At 44.9% G+C, this 27769-nt stretch overlaps 1 protein-coding gene across 3 annotated transcripts; it reads left to right on the top strand.

Annotated features, from left to right (window-relative positions):
* Positions 1-230: 230 nt before the first annotated feature.
* SLC16A6 (solute carrier family 16 member 6) lies at positions 231-15078 on the top strand (the record flags this gene model as incomplete). Of its 3 annotated transcripts, none has more annotated exons than XM_082860658.1 (6): positions 231-261; positions 6952-7190; positions 9515-9658; positions 10491-10619; positions 12872-13687; positions 14828-15078. In XM_082860658.1, 5 exons carry the CDS (start codon positions 6959-6961, stop codon positions 15076-15078), a joined length of 1572 nt encoding a protein of 523 aa, XP_082716784.1. The 3 variants fall into 3 exon arrangements, with proteins under 3 accessions (XP_082716784.1, XP_082716782.1, XP_082716783.1); XM_082860656.1 differs by lacking the exon at positions 231-261 and adding an exon at positions 649-692; XM_082860657.1 differs by lacking the exon at positions 231-261 and having other exon boundaries at positions 6795-7190.
* Positions 15079-27769: the final 12691 nt, after the last annotated feature.

Here is a 27769-nt window from a genome sequence, read left to right as displayed (position 1 = left end):
GGCGCGGCGCGGGCGGCGGGGAGGGGGGCGGGGGGCGCGGCGCGGGGGCCCGAGGCGCGGGAGCGGGCGGGGGGCCGGAGCCGGGCGCGGCGGGGCGGGCGCCCGGGGCTCGCCCGCCGGAGCCAACTTGCCCTAGGCTCGGGCCCACGCCCTAAGGGGTTAATCCTCTCTCGTGTTCCCGAGCGGCTTATAAGGAGGGGGCGGCCTGGCCTCCGCCTTATTGGGAGCCTTTTGGGGTTTATTCTCTTCCCTTCTAACTTGGTGAGTTGGTTTTATCATTTTACATGTTTAAAAGTTTGATGGTGGGGTGTGGGTGGGTTTTTTCTTAAGCTATGTTGGGAGCTTTGGGGGGCTGGTGGTGGGGGAGGCTGGAGGGAAGAAGAGGAAACCACTTAACTGCTTAACATTTTGGAGAGGTTATTCCCCCAAATCTTCTCTGACAGTTGGGAATGCCCGGGGCCCCCGGGATGGCGCGCTCTCACCATTGCGGGCAGCCGAGAGTTGCCTGTCGGTGGCCCGGGTACAGTCGGTGTCCGGAAAACACCTAAAGGCAGGTTTGGCCTTTGGGTGCCCCCCGGCCCAGGCGAGGGCCCCCAGGCTGTCGGGCGAGGGGGGCGCCGCGCTGAGCTCCCTGCACGGATTTTCCGCATGAAGTTGCCCGCGCGTCACAGGAGCGAAATGTCAGAGGTACCGTCCCCAGGCTCGCGCGCGCGCGCGCAGGGCGGCCCCGCAGACAGCGCCAGGGAAAGCGGGGTTCCCGGCCTCCCCCCGCCTGACACACGCACCCGGGGCGGCCGACGGGGAGGCAGGCATGTCCCCGCCGAGAGCAGCTCGTCCACCTTGACCGTCAGGGCTGTCAGCGGCTGACGGCTGGTCCCGCTCAACTTCCAAGGTTCCCAGGGCTGCCAACCACGGGAAAGCGCCCGGCTAGCTGAGCGGCGCTGTAGCCAGGGAGGATGGTTTTGCAGAGGAAATGGGTTATTTCCTTCTGCTTCTTTTTTTTTTTCTTTTTTAAACCAGACCGCCACACTCTCCCACAGACAGATGATAGAAGTTTGTTAGGTGGCATGTAACATGTCACCAAACACGGGGGGCGTCAGTCTTAGAGAAAAGCTCCCCGGAGCCAACTGGGGAAGAGCAAGCAATGACACCTTGTCATCCTGGAAGCTGGTTTTGTTTGCAGTTATAGACACACCGTGTCACCTCTTTCTCAAAGGAGACGGTTTCTACCCTGGGAATGGGATTTCTCGGTAATCCTACTATTTTGCAAATCATACTAAGTGGATTGGGTGGAGGGTCTTGTTTGCAAAAACAGTCCCAAGCGCTATGCAGAGATCTCTAAGTGATGCATCTCCCCATGTCCAAGCACCAGTCCCTGTCATGGGGGGGGGGGCGATCAATAATACGTCCTGCCTGCCTGGTGGATACAGAAATACCTCTTCTCATCATTAAGAGTGTCCAAGATAGTTCCAGTATGTAAATAAACAGTGCAGCCAAGTGGAAAAGCTCCTTCTCTGTGAGAACCACCAACCCTGAGTTTTCCTTCTGTGGTTTCCCAAAAAGGACTTTCCTCGGTGGAACTCCTGAGGACGACACTTAAATTAGGGGATAGGTTTCTACATCACGATCTTGTAAAAGGGGGTGAATCGGTGCTCTCCAGGGATTCAGAGCAGCTGAGGCTGCCGTCCAGGTTAGGTTTGGGGGTTTTGTTGTTTTTTTTTTAAAAATAGAGAATTGAAGTGAGCTTCACCTAAATACAGACTGGTTTTGACAACTAGGCCTGGAAACAACTTGTCAAAAGCTGTTCTCCAGGCGACGCCTTTAAGAAGAATGGAGATTGGCAGTGGCTCGCTGAGGCTTTGTTCACACCAGCCACACCAGCAGCTGCCACCGCTGCCCATCCAGAGGCTGCATTTTGAACTTTGCTCTGATCTGACCCTGGACTGGCACCCTGACGGTCTATCATAGTCCAATATTTTGCATTCTTCATGCCTCCAGGGGACAGCTTTTCTCAAGAAATCAAATCGCAGTTGAGAGTCCCAGCTATAGCAGATTTCCAAGCCTTGGCAGAATTCTCGTTTATTTAAGATTAGACAACCAAATGCTCATAGGAAATTACTCCAAACCACCCAGTGCATTTTGTCCGTTCTGCCTCCTTTGGGAGAACATTTGGAGGAAGGCGACATGGCTGCCAGGAACCCCTGTTCAGAATCGTAGCATTTTACCCTCCAGACCTCTGTGTCTCACCCCTGCTTTTAGAGGATGAAACTTAGGAACCAAGTCATTTCCCCATAAGCGTGAGGCCAGTTAATGGTAAACAGAAATTCAACAAATAACGCACAAGGGCCTCACAGAGACAGACCTGTGGACCTTGCGTCAAAGGACGCAAAAATGAATTGAGAAAGATGAAAGGGTAACTTGGAGCAAGTGGGGGTCAAAGGCTATCAGAGAAATGTAGATTTTTAGGGCAGGAAGAGATCTGAGATCACCTCCGTCTAGTTCAACTCCCTTGTTCACCTCTTGACACTGAAAATCAAGGAGTAAGGTGATTCTCCCAAGGCCGTGGGGTCGCTCCTCGCTCGGCTCTATCCCCCACACAGTAAACGAATATCCCATCCCATCCCGTCAGGGAAATTCACATGCCCGTAAAACCAAAACATTATTTCCATGTTCTGGAATTCTTAGAGCCTTTGAAGCCACAGGCCTTTCTCTCTTTCGTTTGTAGAGGCCAACCCGTTTGTTAAGCCAGTCGTCCTGCTGAGGGGATGGTAGGAAGGAAAGAGTCCAGGGGAAGGACTGATTATGCAAGCAGGGACTTCCTCACTTGATGACTGGGCTTCAGGAGGCTAGAGCCGTGCATTGCTTCAGGAGTGCCCCAAGACGCATGCTTTGTTTAGTGAACTTTTATTGAGCACATACTGTGTGCCAGGCACACGGCCAGGCACTGGGTCTGGAAAGAGCTGCCGACTGCCCTGTGTGCAAGGCGTCCTCAACCGTATGTTACAGAAACCAGGTTATTCTATTATCATTCTGTACTGTGATCTTCAAAGCTCAATATACCAGGGCATAGGCTGCTTTAGGATGATGAAGGCGTAAACTTGGGAGTATCAGTGGGTTCTGGGGTGTCATCTTTCTTTTATGATGATCCCAGGAAAACAATAAAAAAGCTGTCCTCCCCAAACCTAAGAATGCAGGTGAGAGTTATATTTGGATCTAGCTTCAGGGGAGTAGCCCAGATGTAAAGTTTAAAGAAACAAAGGAGTTGAACACCCAGAAGGAGCTCAGAGAGTGAACAGAAGGAAAGCAGTCAGACAGCTGCCACCTTCGAGCCGGCTGTCCTAGATCAGCTCCAGCCAGCGTCCGGCTCCGTTACACCCGCCTCTGTAAGAACCGTCTGGCACTCGCACTTGCCTCCCGGCTCCCAGGTCTCCTTGGGCCACTAGGTTTCACCTGAGCAATCAGGTGGTTGAGAACTCAGTGCTGAATAACAGAAGTGTCAGCTGCCAAAGCTGGGGGAGCTTTAAGGGTTCCCAAAGCCAACCTCTTCATTTGACGAGTGAGGCACTCTGGCCCAGAGAGGTGCAGTGACTTTCTCCAGGTCACACAGTGACGCGGTGAAAGAGTCCTCACAACCTCTATAGGAAACGCCCCCTCCCTGGCCTTCAGAATGCTGTTCTGCATCCTGATACAGCGGGGCCCCGGGGAGACAGGAGATCAGATGCTGGACCATTTCGGTCCAGTCCCTTCCCCTCTCTGGGGGTCGGCTTCCCCATTTTGCAAAATGAGTGGGATTTTACAAAGAGGAGATGGACCCAGATGGGCTCCAAATCCCATTTTGGTTGTAACATTCTGTAATTCTAACTCCACCCACCCCGGGGCCTCCAGCCCCACCCATCTTGCACATTTAAACCACCGACGGCAACAGGCAAAGAAAGAGAGAGATGGTCACCCATCACCAGAACTGAAGCGCTGGCCTCGCCCAGAGCCTTCCCATAGTAGGTAACCTCGTCTTCCTACAAAAACTGCAGTCTAGTCTTGACCCTCTGAAATGCAACCCAACCAAAAGGTTCTGCGCCTTGGTCCTGCAGTGCTTTTAGGCTAGAGAGGGCTTCTGTCTGTCTCTCCGGGGCCTTTATCAATTTTAGCCCAATGTGTTTTTATTCAAGTTGGCCCCGAGCCTTCTCTTAAAATGCTAAGGTCTTATGAGCACCCTTGGACTTAGTCGCCACTGCTTGTCAGAAATGTTCTGAGCTCTGGGAGGACATGGCTGAATGGTTTTAAAATGTGATGGGATTTCAGTCTTAAGCTTCCTTATCATTATCATCAACAAACAATTTCATCCAGGGAGGCAGAGGCCATCTCTGTATTGTCACTGTCGCCCCTAGCATAGGCCCTGGCACCCAGCAGTTACTTTGTTGGAAAGAATTAATTAAAGCTGTGTGCAAGGTACCTGGGCGGGGGGGGGGGGGGGGGGGGGGGGAAGGGATGCAAAGAGAAATAGGCCCAGATTTGTTTTCCGTGAGCTTACAGTTTAACTGAGCAAATAAGATAAATGCGTACAAGTAGACAGCAGCCCATTATTAAAGGGTGCCTGTCCCGTGAAGAGAGCTCCTTAGGTCGAGTGGATCAGAGCAAGCCTTATGCAGCAGGAGGATGTGATGAAGCGGGCCCTTGCGGCGCCAGCGGTGGGGGGCCTCCAGCCTGGGGAAGGGGCGCGCCACAGGCAAGGTGGCTGGCGAGTCAAGCAACAGAACAGGAAGAACTAAGGCTGCTGAGATCCGTGGGGGGCAGGGGCTTCCAATTAGGAAGGACTCTGAAAGTCAAGCTGATCTCGTGGATTTTGTCCTTCAGAAAGAGGAAAGCCACTGAAAAAGTCCGAGCAGAAAAATGTCATGACGATGAGGCATTTCAGAAAGATTAATCGTACCAGACAGTTGAGAGACCAGTAAAGGAGTCTTGGGCTTCCAAGGTGAAGCTCAAAGGAGTGGCCCAGTAGGGGGGGCGAGATGGGAGGGGGACCTGAGCTGTGGACTCCCCCCCACACTGCCCCTCCTTCCTTCCTACCCCGCTCCCTAGGGCTGAACACGGTTCCAAAGCCAACACTGGCATGTACTTTTTTTTTTTTCCTTCTCAATCTTAAGCCCACTACCGTTGTCAGCTCCTCTGCCCCAGGTGCCTCATCTTGGGAGCAGACTTTGAAAGTCTTAACGGAGGAGGGGACTTGGGAAAACCTCAGCTGCTGGAGGGCTCGGGGTTCCCATGTTAAATCAGCTGCTTTCCGTGTTGGGAACATGAATGACAAACTGGTCTGTAATTGTTACCCTACACCCAGAGCCACTTAAGTGCTCTTCCCACCTTTGCCCTCAGCTCTCAGGCATGCCACACTGACACACATCAAAATGCAGAGGCCTCTGCTGCAGGGGGCACAGCGTCTTAAAGCATCTTATGCCCTATTTATGCAACCAAATAGCCAACAGTAAGAGAGTAATAAGTGAGTATATAGTCCTTTCAGAGTGCTAGGCTACCATGCCATCAGTAGGCTGAACAGTGTGAAATGAGGTCAGATTCGCTGCTGTGTGAGGTGCTCAGAGCGAACTCCGAGCACTGGACCCCGCAGCAGAGACTGGGGGGTCCGCCGTCCAGGTGAGGTTTTGTCCTGCTAGTCCTCAATTGCTCTCCATTTTCAATAAAACCTGCCTTCGTGTGTGAACGTGACAACTCGCGGCTAGGGCATCCACGCATCCTGAAAATTCACCTGGCTACAACTGCGTAGTTATAGAGAACTCTTAAACTCAAGGTTCGCTGCCATTAAGAGCGCAGAGACCACAGACTCATTTGTTATTTATAGGTATTAATTTTTAGTTGGGTTAAAAACACACATGACTGTTTCAAAGTGTATGTAATTGCAGAGGTTTTGAAAATGTCTGCGTTTTATGTGCTCGAGCCTGCCGCGGAAGACTTAAACGACCCTGCCTCCAGTGTTAAATACAGTTTCCCCTTAGTGGTGATACGGCACAGGGATCTGATGTTCTGATGTTGGCTGCAACCTGAATGGAAAAGCATAGCAAGGTCAGGAGTAACTTGGTTTAAGTTCCCTGGCTGTCCAGACCCCACAAATTGGTAGTGCCTTATTTGGTCACTATATCCTAGAGTACTGGTCCTGTGTGGAAAAATTCCATTTCTCATACACCACGTGGCGACCGACTTTGAGGAACTCATTCATGCTAAACCAACACCAAGAAGACAGAATCCCCAAATTTTAATTTGCAGTCACATTCCGTTCACATAGGTACAGCCATATGGGACCCCAGACCATAATCAGAATGTTGCTGAGTAGGAGGTAGGATGGTCTGAATGACCAGGGGCACCAAGCAGAGATGCAGGATTTCTCCAGCACTTAGCTGCCCCTGCAAGGTGGCCTCTGAGCCTCTCTTTGCCGAGGCTTCATTTCTGATCCACATTCCTTACAGTCAGTTCGGTCTTCCTTTACCTAACTTGTCTTCAGGTTCAAGGTCTGCACTGATCCTTGGTCTGGTGGCCATTCTTTGTCCTCCAAAGTGCCTCTAAATATTCTGCCCAGGCTCTTTATGTTTTTTTTGGTTAGTTTTTCCATTTAACTGCCATAGCTTGGAAGTCTGCCTTCCCAAAATCTTTCGCGGCTCCATATACAATACAAACATAGTTGGTTCATTAGATAGATAAGACGGATAGATGATAGATGACAGAGACAGATAATGATAGATATAAATGTGATAAGATGACAGATAAAAGATGACACAGATGTATAGATAGATAGATACTATTATTCAAAGACTTCACACTAACTGCACATGATTTAAATATTCATCAGCCTAAGGAATGTAGTGAGTAGTTCTCATCTGCCGAGTGTTAGGATCATCCACCCTCATGCCATTGCTGGTCTAATTTTTTTTTTTTAACTTTTTCTTTTAGATTAAGAATGACCCAAAAGAAATCACAGCTTTGTTCCAGAGCCAACGTTTATACTCAAGTGCCTGATGGAGGATGGGGCTGGGTGGTAGCTGTTTCTTTTTTCTTCGTTGAAGTCTTCACCTATGGCATCATCAAGTCATTTGGTGTCTTCTTCAATGACTTAATGGACAGTTTTGATGAATCCAATAGCAGGATCTCATGGATAATATCCATTTGTGTGTTTGTCTTAACATTTACAGGTTAGTACATCTTCCAGCTTAAGCGCTATATAAGCATATGCCTCTTTCAGTCTGCCTAATTATGTAAGAGGCGCTGAAGGAAAAAGTCTACTTGCCAGACTTGACTGCCTTCATTTAATGCACACGTATTAAACGCCTACTGTATGCACTCTCTTAGGATACTGCAGATTATTTTGAGGACAATAGCAAACGCCGGTTCAATGGGAATGTGGTCATTTCCTAAAGAAGCATTAAAAGTTCTTGGCATCCTGGGTCCTGGTCTCGTAAAAACATGCTGAGGAAACAGGTTGGGAACATGAAAATGTGACTACATGAAGGAGAAAGATGGAAGGTGTCAAAGGGTATATGGGAAAACTATACCCATATTGCCCAGAGAGGACATTCTGAATTCCACACACCTGTTTCCCTAAAGGACTTCACTGGCTAATCGGTCTGCCCAGCTCCCAGATCCAACAGCATCAGATGAATGGGACTGTAGTATAATTCTTAACATACTAATTTTCACTTGGTCCCATTCAGACCTAATTCAGCACACCTCTGAGGTCTCATGACTGTTCATCCATCTGTCAGGGGCCGCGCCAGGGTCGTCTGAGCAAGGCCGTTGAACTTACCGCGGACAGTTAACGGGGCTGAACTTCAGCTTCCCTAGCTTTACCCTAATATCCTGTCACGGAACCATTGCCTCTGAAGTTTTCTAAGCCTGTCTTTAAAGGCACTTAGTTTTCAGCCCTATACTGTCTCACAAAGGTAGCTCCATTGTTCTTCGCTACCGAGTAAAGTCAGAATTTCTCCCGTTAGCCCTGACAGCCTCTCCTACACGGTTCATGGAAGTACTTCTAGTTCCGGTCTGAGTATTAAGATACTTAATTTCTTAATTGGCAGGATGTTTACTTTCTTAGAAAGATAACTTACATGAATTAGAACCAAAATTTTACATTTGGTAACCAAAATAAAACGAAAATCCCAAAGCTGAACTTTTAGCCGTTTTCTAACCAAAGATAATATAGTCAACAAGAAATTTCCAGCTAATACTATCATACCAGAAGATAATTGTTCTTCATGCTGTTATTCCAGTCATTAATGCCTTGAGTCTACACACTGCCTAAAAATGATCCTAGTGATTTCATTATTTGCTATATTAATATATTAGTTTACACTCAACTCACATGAGAGATAGGTATGCACCAACCTCAACAAAACTTACTCCTTTTTTAGCTCTTTCTATCCAGCATGTACGATGTTGTTCTTCCTCCCCCCAACTCTGGAGGGTTCCCTTATCTCATTGTACTCAAGGCGGTATCAGTGGGAGCCTACGTAGCATCTAACTAGGAAGCTCATCTTCCAGATTTAAATGTCCCGGAGGATACAGAGCACAGAAGCTACGCCAACTGTAATTCATCAGCCACTTGGAACTGTCTACCCCGTAGCTAGCCTCCTTTTGGTGTGCATAACAGAATGCACCGTACTTTCATATCATTTGCAAAAAAGTCAAATGGAACTGAGCTGGGATTTGACCCTAACCGGAGCCTGTTAAAAAAGTGCCTCGTCCAATCACAGGAAAAGCCCATTTTTATTACAGAATAACAAATTTAATGCATATCCAATTTTATAGGGGCTCCTGGTGAGTCAGAATCTTTCATCGGAGACAAAAGATATGTTTTATACTATGACTCTTGATTTCTCTTCAAGGAGCCCCCAAAATACATTGTCCACCTTGTGCAAATAGTAAAATAAGTCCTGAACTGACTTAAGGAACCATTGCACAAAATGTATACTGTATCTTAAATCACCACCTCCATGTTAAAGGCTTAAAAGATGGAATCTTAGTACAGACTCACGGACACAGAGAACAGATGTGCGGTTCCTGAGGGGGAGGGGGAGGGAGAGGGATGGGGTGGGTGGATGGGGTGAGCAGGTGCCAGTGAGTGTATACGGGATGGAGAAACACCAAGGCCCCACTGTGTAGCACAGGGAACTGCATTCTACATCCTGGGATAAACCATCCGGGAAAATAATAGTTTTAAAACACGAGTGTATATACATGTACGTATCACTGAATCACTCGGCCGTACACCTGAAACTAACACAACGTGGTAAACCAACTACACTTCACTAAACGTTAGAAAACGTAAAATTAAACAAGACGGAATCTTAGGGTATATGCAGAGCTGATTCACTCTGTTATACAGCAGAAACTAACGCACCATTGTAAAGCAATTAAACTCCAATAAAGATGCTAAACACATTTTTAAAAGAAGGAGTCCTAGGGAGGCTAAGGCTTTTCCGCCTCTGGGAGCTGAGACCCTGTTTTGCTCTTGCTGCAGCTCCTGTGTCCACCGTCCTGAGCATTGGGTTTGGACACCGTCTGGTGGTGATGGTCGGGGGGCTGCTGGTCAGCGTGGGCATGGTGATCGCCTCCTTCTCACAGAAGGTCTACCACATGTACATTGCCATCGGCATCATCTCTGGTAAGTGCTTCTCCTGGGCTCGCTCATTCTCCAGAGACTTAGCTTCTAGAACAATGCGGGGGCGGGCGGGGGGAGGGAATCAGATCCAAAGTGTGTTTCTTTCTCCCTTTCTCTCTCTTCTTTAAAATTAATAATGTCCCAGATCAGTGGTTTTGAACTGGTCTGTATGGGCTCCAGGGTGTTCCCCTGGGAACCTCTCCTCAATCAATGCCCAAGACTTTTTGTCTGATTTTTTTTTTTTTTAATATTTACCAATGAGAAAGAGAACTTCTCTTTTGTGATAGTTTGCAGCCCAAAGACATCATTTTCACAAAGCAAGGTTTGCGTTTCTTTAGCTGAGATTTCCCAAGTCAGGCTGTGAGGATCCTGAGCTGTAGAGGAGGGTCTGTGCCGGACTTATTCTTCGGGGTCTGAGAAAAATTTTTCCCTTTCAAAACACTTTAAATCTTTTCATATGTTTCTACACATACCAAAACTCATTTATTTCCAAATAGAAGTCTTAAATAAAAAATATATTCGATAAGAGTTCTGTCCACTGTGGATTATATAAATTGGGGGGAAAAACATTGCAGAAAAGTACGGAAAAAAACCAGAGAACAGGTTTGTTTTTTTAACTCCTAGCTTTCCAAAACAGCTCTTGCAGTTTCTCCAGACCTCTGACGAAACCTGTTTTGTTTTTTTTTTGCTACAGCACTATTTTCCAGAATGAATTTCTGGGCTCCCAGAACTTATCATTTTAAATATGAACACAAAAACCCCAGATCTTTGAATGCATTCTTCTGGCATCAATGAGGATGTGGTCCTTTCTATCGTTTTTGACTTTCCATCACAGGTCTGGGATACTGCTTTAGCTTTCTCCCAACTGTCACCATTCTGTCACAGTACTTTGACAGAAGACGCTCTGTGGTCACGGCTGTTGCTTCTACAGGAGAATGTTTCGCTATGTTTGCTTTTGCACCAGGTAAGTGGACGACTACAGTCTACGTGTTCATGTGAACTAGCTCTTCTTGCTACACTGACTCTTGCCAACCGTCAGTTAATAGACTGACAGCTTCGACTGCGTGCAGAAGGAAAGGTTAATTGTCTTCTCTTCTCCAGCACAGTTTCAGGATCTGTCTTCCCTAACCCCGATTTTAGGAATTCAAACATTTTCATACTGGTCCAAGTTTACATAAATAGGAATATACAATGGCACATATTCAGTGGTAAGGCTTGAAACAGCCATTCCAAAATAGATGATTTAATGATTTCAGATTGTTCCTATTATTCTATTTCTCTCCTTGGTCAAAAGAGCCATATTCAATGCGGATTTAAACTGTGCTAGTAAAGTCCCTTTCATGAATGGTGTGTGGATAATCTCACAAGGAGTTTTTTTTTTTTTTTTTTTTGCGGTACGCAGGCCTCTCACTGTTGTGGCCTCTCCCGTTGCGGAGCACAGGCTCCGGACGCGCAGGCTCAGCGGCCATGGCTCACGGGCCCAGCCGCCCCGTGGCACGTGGGATCTTCCTGGACTGGGGCACGAACCCGCGTCCCCTGCATCGGCAGGTGGACCCCCAACCACTGCGCCACCAGGGAAGCCCTCACGGAGATTTTTATCCCTGGTTTATTTCCCTATCTTAACGAGAACCTGTGAATTTCACTAGCCAGTGGCAGACGAATCACCTTAGAGACTTAGATTAACCTCTTACTCTGCCACTTCTTGGTGAATGTGTCCGTGGATCGCGGCGGATTTGTCCAAAGGAGATACATGTAGTAGTATTTAGGGGTGACGTGTCATGTCTGAAGCTTTTCAGATAGTTCAGAAAAATTAATGTATGCTTGCCTATAAATAGGCAGACAGAGAAAAATGTTAACTGTTGAAATTCGCTGAAGTGCGGGCAGGCAGAGAGGTATCATTCTTCGCACTTTTCTGTCCGTTTGAAATTTTTCAGAACAAAACACTGAGGGGAGAATCAGTGGCCTGTGAACGCCCTGAAGGTAGAAACTGCATCTTGGTTGGCTTTGTTCCCTAGCACATCCCTGACACCTGGTAGGCAGGCACTCAAGGAATGTGAGTTGGAGCAAAGAAGAGCAGACCGATCATTGCCAGAGGAGGGTAAAGCACTTTGAAATACCCAAGCCTGAAAGATTTTGCAATTCTGAGTTTCCCATATTAACAGGGGGAGAAGAGGTGTGAGCAAAGCATGCTACGACAGTAAATGGAGACCCCGTGCCCCGGAATTCGGGGCTGTCTTGCTAAGCTGATCTTCTTTCTCAGGAACCAACTTACCATGTCTCTTATACCTGACTGTCAGTTCTCAGAGAATGAGAATCTAGTGAAATGAAATTCTAATGAACATCATTTCACCTTTGTGGGATGATGACGAAAATTCCTGAAGGTCTCGTGGGGCCTGCATTATCCTCTTGTCACTATGGGTCCTGAAGCCCCCTTTGGCCTGACACCGCCCAACCCCCAGAGGACCCCAGCCAGGGCCCTGTCCTCCCCTCCAGGCTGCCTCTGGGCTGGCAGGAAGGTAGTTAGAACGTTCCACAAAGCAAGCGGAGAACTGCAGCAATACTGCACAGGACCGTACTGTATCCACACAGTAACTGCCTTAATTCCAGGATAAGCCTATGCGCTTTTAGACTCTTCGTTTATCCTCTCCTTCATCCGTTACTACTGAGGGCTGAAGGAGTGGATGGAGAACCATCTAGCTCAGAGGGTGGAAATTCTGTCTTGAAGAGGCCAGAGGGGAAATATTTCAGGCGTCACGGGCAAGTCCTTGTGGGATCCACTCCTCTCTGTGGTGACAGCACAGAAGCAGCCGTAGACGGCATTAAAGAATGATCTCGGCTGTGTTCTAGTCAAGGTTTATCATCAGTAACAGGCTGGATTTGGCCCGCAGACGGCTGTCTGGCGAACCCTGATGTGGGTCACGGACTTGGTTCACCTCGAGTCTCTGCCTGGCGGAAGGCACCCCCAGAGCGCTCAGAGGCCTGGGCTGGAACTGTGTCTCTGCTCATCCTTCTGCACCTTGCTCCTTCTCGAGTCCTAAAAGCCCCCAAAGCCTAGAAGAAAGGGTAGTGCGTGTCGACTGCATTCCCACGGCCAAGTAACTTTTGTTTGCCCGTTTCCCGGTCCGCGTTTCTTCTCGCTCCCCCCACCCCCGCCCCCGGTCTTGAGTTCGTTTCTGACCTTGGCCTTTCTTTCTCCTTTGCTCCTGCCCACCCAAGCCATCACGGCCCTGAAGGAGACCATCGGCTGGAGGTACAGCCTCCTCTTCGTGGGTCTCCTGCAGCTCAACCTCGTGGTCTGCGGGGCGCTGCTCAGACCTATCATCATCAGAGGACCCGGGACCCCCAAAACCACCGCCCACGAAAATCGGAAAGAAGTGCAATACATGCTTGAGAACGAGAAAACCCGCACCTCGATAGATTCCATTGACTCAGGAGTAGAACTAACTACCTCACCTAAAAACGTGCCTGGTCACACGACCGTAGAGCTCGAGCCCAAGGCCGACCTGCAGCAGATCCTGGGCCAGCCCGGCTCCAAGCCCGGCTGCCAGAAGGCCCCGCTGCTGGACTTCTCCGTTTTGAAAGAGAAGAGTTTTATCTGCTACGCGTTTTTTGGTCTCTTCGTCACCCTGGGGTTCTTCGCCCCGTCCTTGTACATCATTCCCTTGGGCCTCAGTCTGGGCCTGGACCGGGACCGCGCTGCTTTCTTACTATCAGCGATGGCGATCGCAGAAGTGTTCGGGAGGATCGGGGCTGGGCTGGTCCTGAACAGAGAGCCCATCCGCAAGATCTACATCGAGCTCATCTGTGTCGTCTTACTGACCGTGTCCCTGTTTGCCTTTACTTTTGCCACTGAATTCTGGGGTCTCATGTCCTGTAGTGTATTTTCCGGGATTATGGTTGGGACGGTGGCGGGGACCCACATCCCGCTGCTCGCTGAGGACGACGTCGTGGGAATCGAGAAGATGTCTTCAGCGGCTGGCGTCTATGTCTTCTTCCAGAGCATCGCGGGACTGGCTGGACCGCCACTTGCAGGTAAGTTAAATACACAAAGTAAAACCCTTGTCTGCTATCCTTTTACAATACTTTACTTTTCCACGACGGTCTATCCCAGGATACTGAATACAGTTCCCTGTGCTCTACAGTAGCAGCTTGTTGTTATTCACCCTGTATCTAACAGTTTGCACCCCAAACTCCCACTCCATCCCTCCCTCATCCCCCTCCCCCTTGGCAACCACAAGTCTGTGAGTCTGTTTGTTTCGTAGATGAGTTCATCTGTGTCACAGTTTAGATTCCACCTGTAGTATACTGTCCTTTTACTAATAGTGCCAGCTTCCTATTCAAGTCAAATGGAAAATAAAACTATTGATTTTTATACTTGCAGAGAATTTTAGAGGTGTCGGGATAGAGGTTACCCGAGCCACCTCTCTTGACTTAAATATGAGGAAAGTGAAAGCCAGAGAACGTCAGCGTACAGCCCAATGGTAAATCAGTGACCAAGTCAGGATTCGAACCTGGGTCCGCAGCCCAAGCTGCCCGGGCTTCTTCTACCAGTTGGCCTTGAAAACTGCTCGCAGCGGGGGCGGGGAACGTGTGGATTTCTGACCTCATTACCCTCTGACTTTTGGGATAACAGAACTAAGGGTCTTCTGTAAGCCAGCTTCCCTTCTAGGGAGGGGTTTTAGCGAACTGAACCTAGAACAGCACTCTGCAGAGCGCTTCACTAATCACTACAGAATATTTCCCTGTAGGAAGGACATGGCTTTGTTTTACATGTTAGCCCTGAAATAAGTCCTTGAGGTTATTGTGATTAGAAATCTTACCCCATGTGAAAAGATACCTGAAGTGAACTCGAGTGAAAATAAAAGAGCTCTTTCCTCTTAGGAGAGGATGTCAGCTTTCCAAAGGAGTGGGCATCTCACCGTTCCCAAGTTTTAGATCAGCCCACAAAGAACATCTGAGTGACAGAATTTTCTCAGGTGCTAAGTAGGTTGTACGTTTGTCTACATCTTCTCTCCCGTCTAGAAAAGACTCCTACCTTCCACGTGCTTTTTTCTTAAAAACAAAACCAAAAAAAACAGACAAAACAAGGAAGGCAAAGAGCCTGAGAAGTGGCTGAGTTTGGGGGAGCCTGGCGGGGGGGTCTTTGTGGCTAATGTCCTGACGCTCCCGCAGGGCTTCTGGTGGACCAGAGCAAGATCTACAGCAGAGCCTTCTACTCCTGCGCGGCTGGGATGCTTGTGGCCGCTGTGTGCCTCGCCCTCGTGAGACCCTGTAAAAGGGGGCTGTGCCGCCGTCCCCGAGCCGGGGAAGGGAAGGCCGAGAGTCACCGTGGGAAAGCTTTACAAGACATCCCAGAAGACTTTCTTGAAATGGACCTGGGGAAGACTGAGCACAGAGCTCCTATGAAAACGGAGCCCGTGTGATACGCCTGTCATTCACACCAGCCTCCCTGGGGGCTGGAGAGGGTGGGGGACAGGGGACCCAGGGCAGCAGAGATGTGGACCACCCACCCGCTTTCCAGACTACACTCTAAAGGGAATGTATGCGTGAACACCACTACCAACATCCTTCTTTTTTTTCTTGTAAGTTTTCCTTTTCGCTTGTTTTTTAAGCCAAAACAAAAACCACCGAACACCCTTTCTGTACATCAACCTGGCTGTATTCAGTAGCAATACGAAGATGCACAGGACTCTCGGGGTCGCATTCCGGTTTTAAGAGTGACATGAATTGGCAAAGTGGTTTTAAGAGCTCTCACATGTGATAAAGTACTATCTTGGAAAAGGACATCTGGCCGAGGCCATTGCAATGAAATTGGCCATTACAAAAAAAAAAAAAAGCTTACATCATTTAAAACATTTCTCATTTTCAGAAATATGAACAAATTGTTTAAAACCCTTTGAAAAATACTGAGGTTTCCATTAACAAATTAGGGCCTCTGAATTTTCCACATAGTTCATGGAAATGAAGTACAGTTTGAGACCAAACATTTGGCTAGTAAACAGAAATTTTAAAAATATATGTAACTTGAACTTCATAAATGTGAAGATGACCACTTTTTTATGGCCAGTCACTACCAGAAGCATTTCGATACAGAACACACAGCACAGCATTCAAAAATGTGTTTCCTATTGCTTTTAATTATTCAGAAATATGTGATTGTAGTGTCTTTAATTTAAACCGCTATTTATTATTAAGTTATTCTAGAATGAATAAAGTAATCAAAAGAAAGAAAATCTGAGACATAAGCAGAATTTCTACCCCCTTTCTGCAATCCTTTACATGCCTCAAAGAATACTTCTTAACTTGTAAAGTGACTCTCGTAAAAGGCCAAGTTTAAGGATTCTTCAGTTTGATTAACGACAACGTGCGTCATTTCGGGGGGGGGGACGACGATGAGTAGCAAATCGCCTTAGCTTTTTTAAATGATTTGTTTTATCACCTAAGAATACTTGAGGAACTTCTTTGATCAGAATTATATTTCATTGAATTGTTGAAGCATTTCTGATTTTTTTTTTAATCTCACCGTTGAAGCATTTCTGTATTTCACGTGGGATAGCAGAGACATTTATTTTACCATCATGAGTTATATCATATAAACCCTGATTGCTCTACGTTACCAGAGTTATCGGGTTAACTGGTCACTGGGTTTTTTGGAGTTACATTACATGTATAGTATTTCTCATGTGCACATTTTTCTGTAAAAGGGCAAGTATGAGGGTAACAGGTTGGCTGCGTACTCATAATGTCCTGAATCTCACTCTACAGGTGATGGTCAGTACCGCTGCTCCATCTTTATTCATTTACTGTTAATTTATGACAACTCAGGGGGAAAAAAAATATAACAAGCCTAGTTTGGTTACAGGTACACACAAGCTTGAATATTTCTCTGCACTGAAATGAAAGTGGCATAGTTCATCACCACCTGCTACGTTTCTGTACAGTGTTTGATCAGCCATAGAAATAGGACAATCTGTAAAACTTTGGGGAGGGGCTGGGGAGGAAATGACAACGTGTCTGTCAAAAACAGACACACCTAGAACAAGCTGGATGTAGCAAATCTCTGTCACTACCAGAGAAGGACTTGGAGCTTGTGGCACTTTTGCAGACTTCATGACTTCAGCACTTTACAGCCTTTTTTACTATGAATGTTCAATACAACTTAATATTTATATCTGGTTTCAGAGCGATCTGCTTAAGACGTCCATTCTGTTAATTGCATGGAAAATAAAATGTATGCCAGTTTCAGTATGTCAGTAATCAAGGTTTTAAATATTTGGCAGAAAATGAAAACAGGATTGCTGATTTGTTCTGTATTCTGTGACATTCTGGTACTTCTAGATTTGCAATAAATGTATGGCTTTTTTATTTAAAGAAAGTGATTTGGTTTTTTATTGACTCCTTGGCGTTCATTGTTGGATCCAGTTAAAGTTATAAAAACTCAAGGAAGATTCATGTCAAATAACGTTTTTAAAAGCTTTTGTGCAAAATCTTTTAACTGCACTCGAGACACATAAACGTTTCCAAGACGTGTTAGTTGAACATCATTATTTCATAAATGAAAAATAAATGAATGGGGACTTCCCTGGTGGTCCAATGGTTAAGACTCCACACTCCCAATGCAGTGGGGCACGGGTTCGATCTCTGGTTGGGGAACTAAGATCCCACATGCCACACAGCATGGCAAAAAATTAAAAAATAAATAAATGAATGAAATGATATCCTGGTGGCCACAGAGAGATAGCTCAGCCTATCAAAAGTAATAAGTGAAAATAGTTAAGACTAACCATACGTAGTTACAGAACAGGCCTAAGAACTGCTCTAACCTGTAAGTAAACAGCACGGACTTTCCATGCCAGGGGTCTGCAAAATCTTTTTCTGTAAAGGTCCAGATAGTAACTATTTAAGGCTCTGCAGGCCACACAGGCTTGGTCACAACTATTCAGCTCTGCCTCTGTAGGGCGCAAACAGCCATAGACAAAATGTAAATGAATGAGCATGGCCGTCTCAATAAAAGTTTATTTTTGGATACTGAAATTTGAATTCCATAAAATTTTCACACACTATGAAATATTGTTGATTTTTTTCAGCCACACAAAAATGTAAAAATCATTATTAGTTTGCAGGCAGTCAAGAAAAGTCGGCAGTGAACTGGATTTGGCCTGTGGGCCCCACTGATCAGACAGGTACCACCAGTAGCAAAACTGTAAACTAGCTGTCCTGACTGATGGGAAAGGATCATCGTGGCCAGAGTGACCCTTAGATCACAGGTGCCAAAGATAGGAAAGATCAAACAGCTGCTAGCACATTATCAGGTTTCATTGCCTGTGATTAAAGAGATTTGGCTTCCACGTTACTGACGAAATAATTTCACTACAAATGTAGACCACTTCCCTTCCCAAAATAAAATCATTCCAGTTGTAAAAATGAGATAAGATCATGTGTTCTTTTAAGACAAATGCATCCTTAACAGATACAATGTTTCCAAGCTTTTGAACCAGGTTATCAATTTTCGACTCCAATAACGTGTAGGGTAGCTTTTGTACATTTATCTGCCTTTCCTTTCACTCAATACCTGGTGATAAAAATATAGATTCTAACTCAGAGTTCCGTGGCCGAGTCATCCATTCACGTCACTTGAGGTATTTATTACATTTAGATTTCTTTACTTCTCAAATATTATAAATCAGAAATGATCATGAATCCCTTCTCTTTTTTTTTCTCCTCTTGGCCGCAACGCACTGCACAGCTTGCGGGATCCAGTTCCCCGACCAGGATTGAGCCCAGCCCACGGCAGTGATAGCACAGCATCCTAACCACTAGGCCACCAAAGAAGTCCCATGAATCCTTATTTTTAAAAGCTCCCAGATATGGGGTTCACTAATACGCCTAGAATTTAGAAGCCACTGCCCTTAAAATTTTAAATGGTTATGAGCATTCATTAAAACGACCAATTTAAAGACAATTCAGACATGGTACACGCTAAAAGATCACTCCTATAAGTATACATCGCACTGCAAAACGAGAAGCTGTCCTGGGTTTCAGGTTTATGGTTAATACAGGGGAGGCCTACAGTCTCCAACAGGTGGGCCAGACTCTGTTGCATAAGTAAGGAAACTAGCTCCCCCTGGTGTTCAGTGTCTGTCATGTCCGCCTGAGGGTGCTGAACAAGAAAAGTGCCAAGGTCAGGAACTTGCAAAATTTCGTTTTTCACGTACGAAAAACTCCCACGGCCAAATCACAATGACCACAGTGACTATAGATCTCCTAGAGGGGAAATGGGACAGCAAAACTGATACCCCAGAACACTTTATCTATAAAGGCTTTTAAAATATAGCTCACCCAAGGTTATGGGAAAAAAATACAAATTGTTGTGGCCATGAATTTATATTATGTATCTACCTTTCCGGCAACTCAAGAAGAGAACAAGCACTCTAACCATCCTAGCAACTTACTCCCCTAGAATTCGACCCAAACTCTACCTTCTCTACACTGGGGACTCTCTTGCTAAGTCCCCACTTCACTGCGGGTCTCCCGACTGTGTGAGGGCAGCAGGGCCACCCTAACCTGTCCTCAGCAGAAGCCTGATCCTCCCCCCACATCCTACCGGCTCTGCTTGCTAAATATATCCAGAACCTGACTGCCTTTGCCAACTCCGCCAGCAGCCCTGATCCGAGTCAATGTCATCTTCGCTCCATCACTGCAATCGTCTTACAGCAGGTTTGCCCACTTCCGCTCTCGCCACACATGTACCCCAGCCCACCCTGGCCTTCGTTTTCCAGACAGAAGCCTTGTAACAATCCTTTTAAAGCATGAGTTGTACACGACCACATGCCCAAGTCTAGTACTTTCTGCCCAGCTCTTACTGCACCGGCTTTATTATTGTTCCTTGAAATCACACGCCTCAGGCCTTGGCATCTGTGGTTCCCTTTGCCTGGTCCCGCTTCACTGAGATGTGCACATGACATGAGCCTTCAATTTGGTCCCCCCCGCAAAAGTCACCCCCCTGAGGAGGCATGCGTGAATATCCTATCCAAAACAGCACTTGTTTCTACCCCTTTACTCTGAGGTTATAAAAGTATTGTTTACTCACTTATTATCATTAAGGCATAGCAGTTTTTGTTCACCGCTATATCCCCAAAGCTTTGAGCAGGGCCTGGCACATTGCAGGTGATGCTCCAAAACAAATGGATGAGGTAACGAGTGCCTCATTTTTCACCGACATTTTCCAGAGGAAAAAAAAAATGGTACCTATTTACGATTACACTCAAGAGTCTGGTGCTTCTACGAATCGGCTCGACGGCCTGAAAGCACGGTGCTCAAAACCTGCTGGTCCCAGGCTCGTCCCGCATTCCCTACCCCTCCCTCTCCCCTGCTTGAGTGAGTCAGAGCCCCTTAATCAGCTGCTCCTTTAACCCCGTCCTGTCTGAGCGAAGAACAGACGCCCTCCGGCGACCTACACGCAGAGGCGGGGCCAAATCCAAAGCTGAACCCCAGGAGCTGTGCGAACAAAGAAGAGAAAGGGAAATCTCTCCCAGCAGCCTCGGGAGCAGCGGATTAAAGCTCCACAATCAACCTGATGTGCCTGCATCTGGGGAACACCTGAATAGACAACGAATCAACCCAACATTGAGGCGGTGGACTTTGGGAGCAACAGTAGACTTGGGGTTTGCTTCCTGCATCTGATTTGTTTCTGGCGTTATGTTTATCTTAGTTTAGTATTTAGAGTTTATTATCATTGGTAGATTTATGGATTTGGTTACTCTCTTTCTTTTTTTTAATATTTATATATATTTTTTATTTTTCTCTTTCTGTGAGTGTGTATGCATATGCTTCTTTGTGTGATTTTGTCTGTATAGCTTTGCTTTTACCATTTGTCCCAGGGTTCTGTCTGTCCGTTTTTTGTTTGTTTTTTTTTTAGTATAGTTTTTAGTGCTTGTTATCATTGGTGGATTTGTTTTTCAGTTTGGTTGCTCTCTTCTTTCTTTTATTACTTTTTAATTTTAATAACTTTATTTTATTTTATTTATTTTTTTCTTTCTTTCTTTCTCCCTTTTCTTCTGAGCCATGTGGCTGACAGGGTCTTAGTGCTCCGGCCCGGTGGCAGCCTGTGCCTCTGAGGCAGGAGAGTAGAGTTCAGGACATTGGTCCACCAGAGACCTCCCGGCTTCATGTAATATCAAACAGCGAAAGCTCTCCCAGAGATCTCCACCTCAACGCTAAGACCCAGCTCCACTCAACGACCAGCAAGCTACAGGGCTGGACGCCCCATGCCAAACAACTAGCAAGACAGGAACACAACCCCACCCATCAGCAGAGAGGCTGCCTAAAATCATAATAAGGTCACAGACACCCCAAAACACACCACCAGATGTGGTCCTGCCCACCAGAAAGACAAGATCCAGCCTTATCCACCAGAACACAGGCACCAGTCCCCTCCACAACCCACTGAACCAACCTTACCCACTGGGGACAGACACCAAAAACAACAGAAACTATGAACCTGCAGCTTGCAAAAAGGAGACCCCAAACACAGTAAGTTAAGAAAAATGAGAAGACAGAGAAACACACAGCAGATGAAGAAGCAAGGTAAAAACCCACCAGACCAAACAAATGAAGAGGAAATAGGCAGTCTACCTGAAAAAGAATTCAGAGTAGTGACAGTAAAGATGATCCAAAATCTTGGAAATAGAATGAAGAAAATACAAGAAATGTTTGACAAGGACCTAGAAGAACTGAGGAGCAAACAAACAATGATGAACAACACAATAAGTGAAATTAAAATTCTCTACAAGGAATCAATAGCAGAATAACTGAGGCAGAAGAACAGATAAGTGACGTGGAAGATAAAGTAGTGGAAATAGCTACCGCAGAGCAGAATAAAGAAAAAAGAATTGAGAACAATCTGAGACACCTCTGGGACAACATTAAACGCACCAACATTCGCATTATAGGGGTCCCAGAAGGAGAAGAGAGAGAGAAAGGACCCAAGAAAATATGTGAAGAGATTATAGTTGAAAACTTCCCTAACATGGGAAAGGAAATAGCCACCCAAGTCCAGGAAGAGCAGGGAGTCCCATACAGGATAAACCCAAGGAGAAACACGCCGAGACACATAGTAATCAAATTGGCAAAAATTAAAGACAAAGAAAGATTATTGAAAGCAGCAAGGGAAAAACAACAAATAACATAAAAGGGAACTCCCATGAGGTTAACAGCTGATTTCTCAGCAGAAACTCTACAAGCCAGAAGGGAGTGGCATGATATACTTAAAATGATGAAAGGGAAGAACCTACAACCAAGATTACTCTACCGGGCAAGGATCTCATTCAGATTCAATGGAGAAATCAAAAGCTTTACAGACAAACAAAAGCTAAGAGAATTCAGCACCACCAAACCAGCTCTACAAGAAATGCGAAAGGAACTTCTCTAAGTGGGAAATACAAGAGAAGAAAAGTACCTACAAAAACAAACCCAAAATAATTAAGAAAATTGATATACATATCAATAATTACCTTAAACGTGAATGGATTAAATGTTCCAACCAAAAGACACAGGCTCGCTGAATGGATACAAAAACAAGACCCATATATATGCTGTCTACAAGAGACCCACTTCAGACCTAGGGACGCAAACAGACTGAAAGTGAGGGGATGGAAAAAGATATTCCATGCAAATGGAAATCAAAAGAAAGCTGGAGTAGCAATACTCGTATCAGATAAAATAGATTTTAAAATAAAGAATGTTACAAGAGACAAGGAAGGACACTACATAATGATCAAGGGATCAATTCAAGAAGAAGATATAACAATTATATATGCACCCAACATGGGAGCACCTCAATACATAAGGCAACTGCTAACAGCTCTAAAAGAGGAAATCGACAGTTACACAATAGTAGTGGGGGGCTTTAACACGTCACTTACACCATTGGACAGATCATCCAAACAGAAAATTAATAAGGAAAGACAAGCTTTAAATGGTACAATAGACCAGATAGATTTAATTGATATTTATAGGACATTCCATCCAAAAACAACAGACTACATTTTCTTCTCAAGTGTGCACAGAACATTCTCCAGGATAGATCACATCTTGGGTCACAAATCAAGCCTCAGTAAATGTAAGAAAATTGAAATCATATCAAGCATCTTTTCTGACCACAACGCTATGAGATTAGAAATGAATTACAGGGGAAAAAACATAAAAAAACACAAACACATGGAGGCTAAACAATACGTTACTGAATAACCAAGAGATCACTAAAGAAATCAAAGAGGAAATCAAACAATACCTACAGACAAATGACAATGAAAACACGACAATCCAAAACCTATGGGATGCAGCAAAAGCAGTTCTAAGAGGGAAGTTTATAGCTATACAAGCCTACCTCAAGAAACAAGAAAAATCTCAAATAAACAATCTAACCTTACACCTAAAGGAACTAGAGAAAGAAGAACAAACAAAACCCAAAGTTAGCAGAAGGAAAGAAATCATAAGATTAGAGCAGAAATAAATGAAATAGAAACAAACAAAACAATAGCAAAGATCAATAAAACTAAAAGCTGGTTCTTTGAGAAGATAAACAAAATTGATAAACCATTAGCTAAATTCATCAAGAAAAAGAAAGAGAGGACTCAACTCAGTAAAATTAGAAATGAAAAAGAAGTTACAACAGACACCGCAGAAATACAAAGCATCCTAAGAGAATACTACAAGCAACTCTATGCCTATAAAATGGACAACCTGGAAGAAATGGACAAGTTCTTAGAAAGGTATAACCTTCCAAGACTGAACCAGGAAGAAATAGAAAATATGAACAGACCAATCACAAGTAATGAAATTGAAACTGTGATTAAATATCTTCCAACAAACCAAAGTCCAGGCCCAGATGGCTTCACAGGTGAATTCTATCAAACATTTAGAGAAGAGCTAATACCCAACCTCCTCAAACTCTTCCAAAAAATTGCAGAGGAAGGAAAACTCCCAAACTCATTCTATGAGGCCACCATCACCCTGATACCAAAACCAGACAAAGATACTACAAAAAAAGAAAATTACAGACCAATATCACTGGTGAACATAGATGCAAAAATCCTCAACAAAACACTACCAAACAGAATCCAACAACACATTAAAAGGATCATAAACCATGATCAAGTGGGATTTATCCCAGAGATGCAAGGATTCTTCAATATAGGCAAATCAATCAATGTGATACATCATATTAACAAATTGAAGAATAAAAACCATATGATCATCTCAAGAGATGCAGAAAAAGCTTCTGGGGCTTCCCTGGTGGCGCAGTCGTTAAGAATCCGCCTGCCGATGCAGGGGACATGGGTTCGTGCCCCGGTCCAGGAAGATCCCACATGCCACGGAGCAGCTGGGCCCATGAGCCATGGCCGCTGAGCCTGCATGTCCAGAGCCTGTGAGAGGCCACAACAGTGAGAGGCCTGCGTACCACAAAAAAAAAAAAAAAAAAAAAAGCTTCTGACAAAATTCAACACCCATTTATGATAAAAACTCTCCAGAAAGTGTGCATAGAGGGAACCTACTTCAACATGATAAAGGCCATATACGACAAACCCAGAGCAAACATCATTCTCAATGGTGAAAAACTGAAAGCATTTCCTCTAAGATCAGAAACAAGACAAGGATGTCCACTCTCACCACTATTATTCAACATAGTTTTGGAAGTCCTAGCCACGGCAATCAGAGAAAAAAAAGAAATAAAAGGAATCCAAATTGGAAAAGAAGTAAAACTGTCACTGTTTGCAGATGACATGATACTATACATAGAGAATCCTAAAGATGCCACCAGAAAACTACTAGAGCTAATCAATGAATTTGCTAAAGTTGCAGGATACAAAATTAATGCACAGAAATCTCTTGCATTCCTATACACTAATGATGAAAAATCTGAAAGAAAAATTAAGGAAACACTCCCACTTACCATTGCAACAAAAAGAATAAAATACCTAGGAATAAACCTACCTAGGGAGACAAAACACCTGTATGCAGAAAACTATAAGACACTGATGAAGGAAAGTAAAGATGATAGAAACAGATGGAGAGATATATCATGTTCTTGGATTGGAAGAATCAATACTGTGAAAATGACTCTACTACACAAAGCAATCTACAGATTCAATGCAATCCCTATCCCGATCAAATTACCTATCCCAATCCCAATCAAATTACCAATGGCATTTTTTACAGAACTAGAACAAAATATCTTGAAATTTGTATGGAGACACAAAAGACCCCGAATAGCCAAAGCAGTCTTGAGGGAAAAAAACGGAGCTGGAGGAATCAGACTCCCTGACTTCAGACTATACTGCAAAGCTACAGTAATCAAGACAATATGGTACTGGCACAAAAACATAAATATAGATCAATGCAACAGGATAGAAAGCCCAGAGATAAACCCACACACCTATGCTCAACTAATCTATGACAAAGGAGGCAAGGATACACAATGGAGAAAAGACAATCTCTTCAATAAGTGATGATGGGAAAACTGGACAGCTACATGTAAAAGAATGAAATTAGAACACTCCCTAACACCATACACAAAAATAAACTCAAAATGGATTAGAGACCTAAATGTAAGACTGGACACTATAAAACTCTTAGAGGAAAACATAGGAAGAACACTCTCTGACATAAATCACAGCAAGATCTTTTTTGATCCACCTCCTAGAGTAATGGAAATAAAACCAAAAATAAACAAATGGGACCTAATGAAACTTAAAAGCTTTTGCACATCAAAGGAAACCATAAACAAGACGGAAAGACAACTCTCAGAATGGGAGAAAATATTTGCAAATGAATCATCAGACAAAGGATTAATCTCCCAAATATATAAACAGCTCATGCAGCTCAATATTAAAAAAACAAACAACCCAGTGCAAAAATGGGCAGAAGACCTAAATAGACATTTCTCCAAAGAAGACATACAGATTGCCAACAAACACATGAAGAGCTGCTCAACATGATTAATTATTAGAGAAATGCAAATCAAAACTACAATGAGGTATCACCTCACACCAGTTAGAATGGGCATCATCAGAAAATCTACAAACAACAAATGCTGGAGAGGGTGTGGAGAAAAGGGAACCCTCTTGCACTGTTGGTGGGAATGTAATTGATACAGCCACTATGGAGAACAGTACGGAGGTTCCTTTAAAAACTAAAAATAGAACTACCATATGACCCAGCAATCCCACTACTGGGCATACACCCTGAGAAAACCATAATTCAAAAAGACACATGCACCCCAGTGTTCACTGCAGCACTATTAACAATAGCCAGGTCATGGAAGCAACCTAAATGTCCACCGACAGATGAATGGATAAAGAAGATGTGGCACGTATATACAATGGAATATTACTCAGCCATAAAAAGAAATGAAATTTAGTTATTTGTAGCGAGGTGGATAGACCTGGAGTCTGTCATACAGAGGGAATTAAGTCAGAAAGAGAAAAACAAATACCACATGCTAACACATATATATGGAATCTAAAAAAAAAAAAAAGGTTATGAAGAACCTAGGGGCAGGACAGGAATAATGACGCAGATGTAGAGAATGGACTTGAGGACACAGGGAGGGGGAAGGGTAAGCTGGGACGAAGTGAGAGAGTGGCACAGACATATATACACTTATATACACTACCAAATGTAAAACAGATAGCTAGTGGGAAGCAGCCGCATAGCACAGGGAGATCAGCTCAGTGCTTTGTGACCACCTAGAAGGGTGGGATAGGGAGGGCGGGAGGGAGACACAACAGGGAGGAGATACGGGGATATATGTATATGTATAGCTGATTCATTTTGTTATATAGCAGACACACACCACTGTAAAGCAATTATACTCCAATAAAAATGTTAAAAAAATTTTAAAAAAGCCCTGCTGGTCCAGGGACTTCCCTGGTGGCTCAGTGGTTAAGGATCCGCCTGCCAATGCAGGGGACACAGGTTCGAGCCCTGGTCCGGGAAGATCCCACATGCCACAGAGCAACTAAGCCCGTGTGCCACAACTACTGAGCCCACATGCCACAGCTACTGAAGCCCGCGCACCTAGAGCCCGTGCTCCATGACAAGAGAAGCCACCGCAATGAGAAGCCGGCGCACCACAACAAAGAGTAGCCCCCTCTCACCACAAGTGGAGAAAGCCCCGCACAGCAATGAAGACCCAACGCAGCCAAAAATAAATTAAACTAAATAAATAAATTTGTTCAAAAAAAAACCCTGCTGGTCCAACATATGAGATGGGTGTCAAAGGGCAGTAAGGTCCTATATGGGCAGGTCAGCTCTGAGGAAGAAAACATAAATCCATCGGAGACTAAACAAACAGTGGGAAGAAATCACCACTAGGGTAGGTACGTCAGTCTTCCGTATCTGCTGGTTCCACATCTGAGGAGCCACCCAACTGAGGATTGAAAACATTTGGGAAAAAAGCTTCCAGAAAGTTCCAAAAAGCAAAACTTGAATTTCCCACATGCCTGGCAACTATTTAAATAGCATTTACATTGTATTTACAACTCTTTATATTGTATCAGGTATTATAAGTGAACTAGGGATGATTTAAGGTATACTGGAGGATGTGCACAGGTAATATACAAATACTACACCACTTTATATCAGGGACTTGAGCATCCACAGATTTTGGTATTGGGGGCAGGGGGCAGGTCCTGGAACCAATCCTCCTGCAGATACAGGGAGCCTGAATGCGAACGGAATGCTGTGAGTTTGAACACACCCTGCTGGTGTAGAATTTGTTTTGACTTAACCTATTTTCCAGCAGACTTTTTTTTCCAGATGCCTCCCCCCTCACCCGCAACGGACTGCACACAGCTTGTGGGATCTTAGTTCCCTGACCCCAGGCCCTTGGCGGCAAAAGCACAGTCCTAACCACTGGACCGCCAGGGAATTCCCTCACAGTGCTTTTTTTTCTTTCCCCCCAGTGGCTCAACTGGTAGCAAGTGCTTTTCTATATATTGAGCTTCTTTTTTTTTTGGTGCTCAAGCAAAGCACTGTGATTCCTCTGACTTTGAGCAACCCAGATGGCCCAACTTGAATAGAAAAGAGGTTGAAAGAAAGTTTAATCTTATA

The sequence above is a fragment of the Leucopleurus acutus genome, assembly GCF_964270905.1.
Source record: "Leucopleurus acutus genome assembly, chromosome: 19".
NCBI classification, from domain to species: Eukaryota; Metazoa; Chordata; class Mammalia; order Artiodactyla; family Delphinidae; genus Leucopleurus; species Leucopleurus acutus.
Note: the sequence above shows the minus strand (reverse complement) of the source record. Positions and strands in the feature narration are given on the sequence as shown.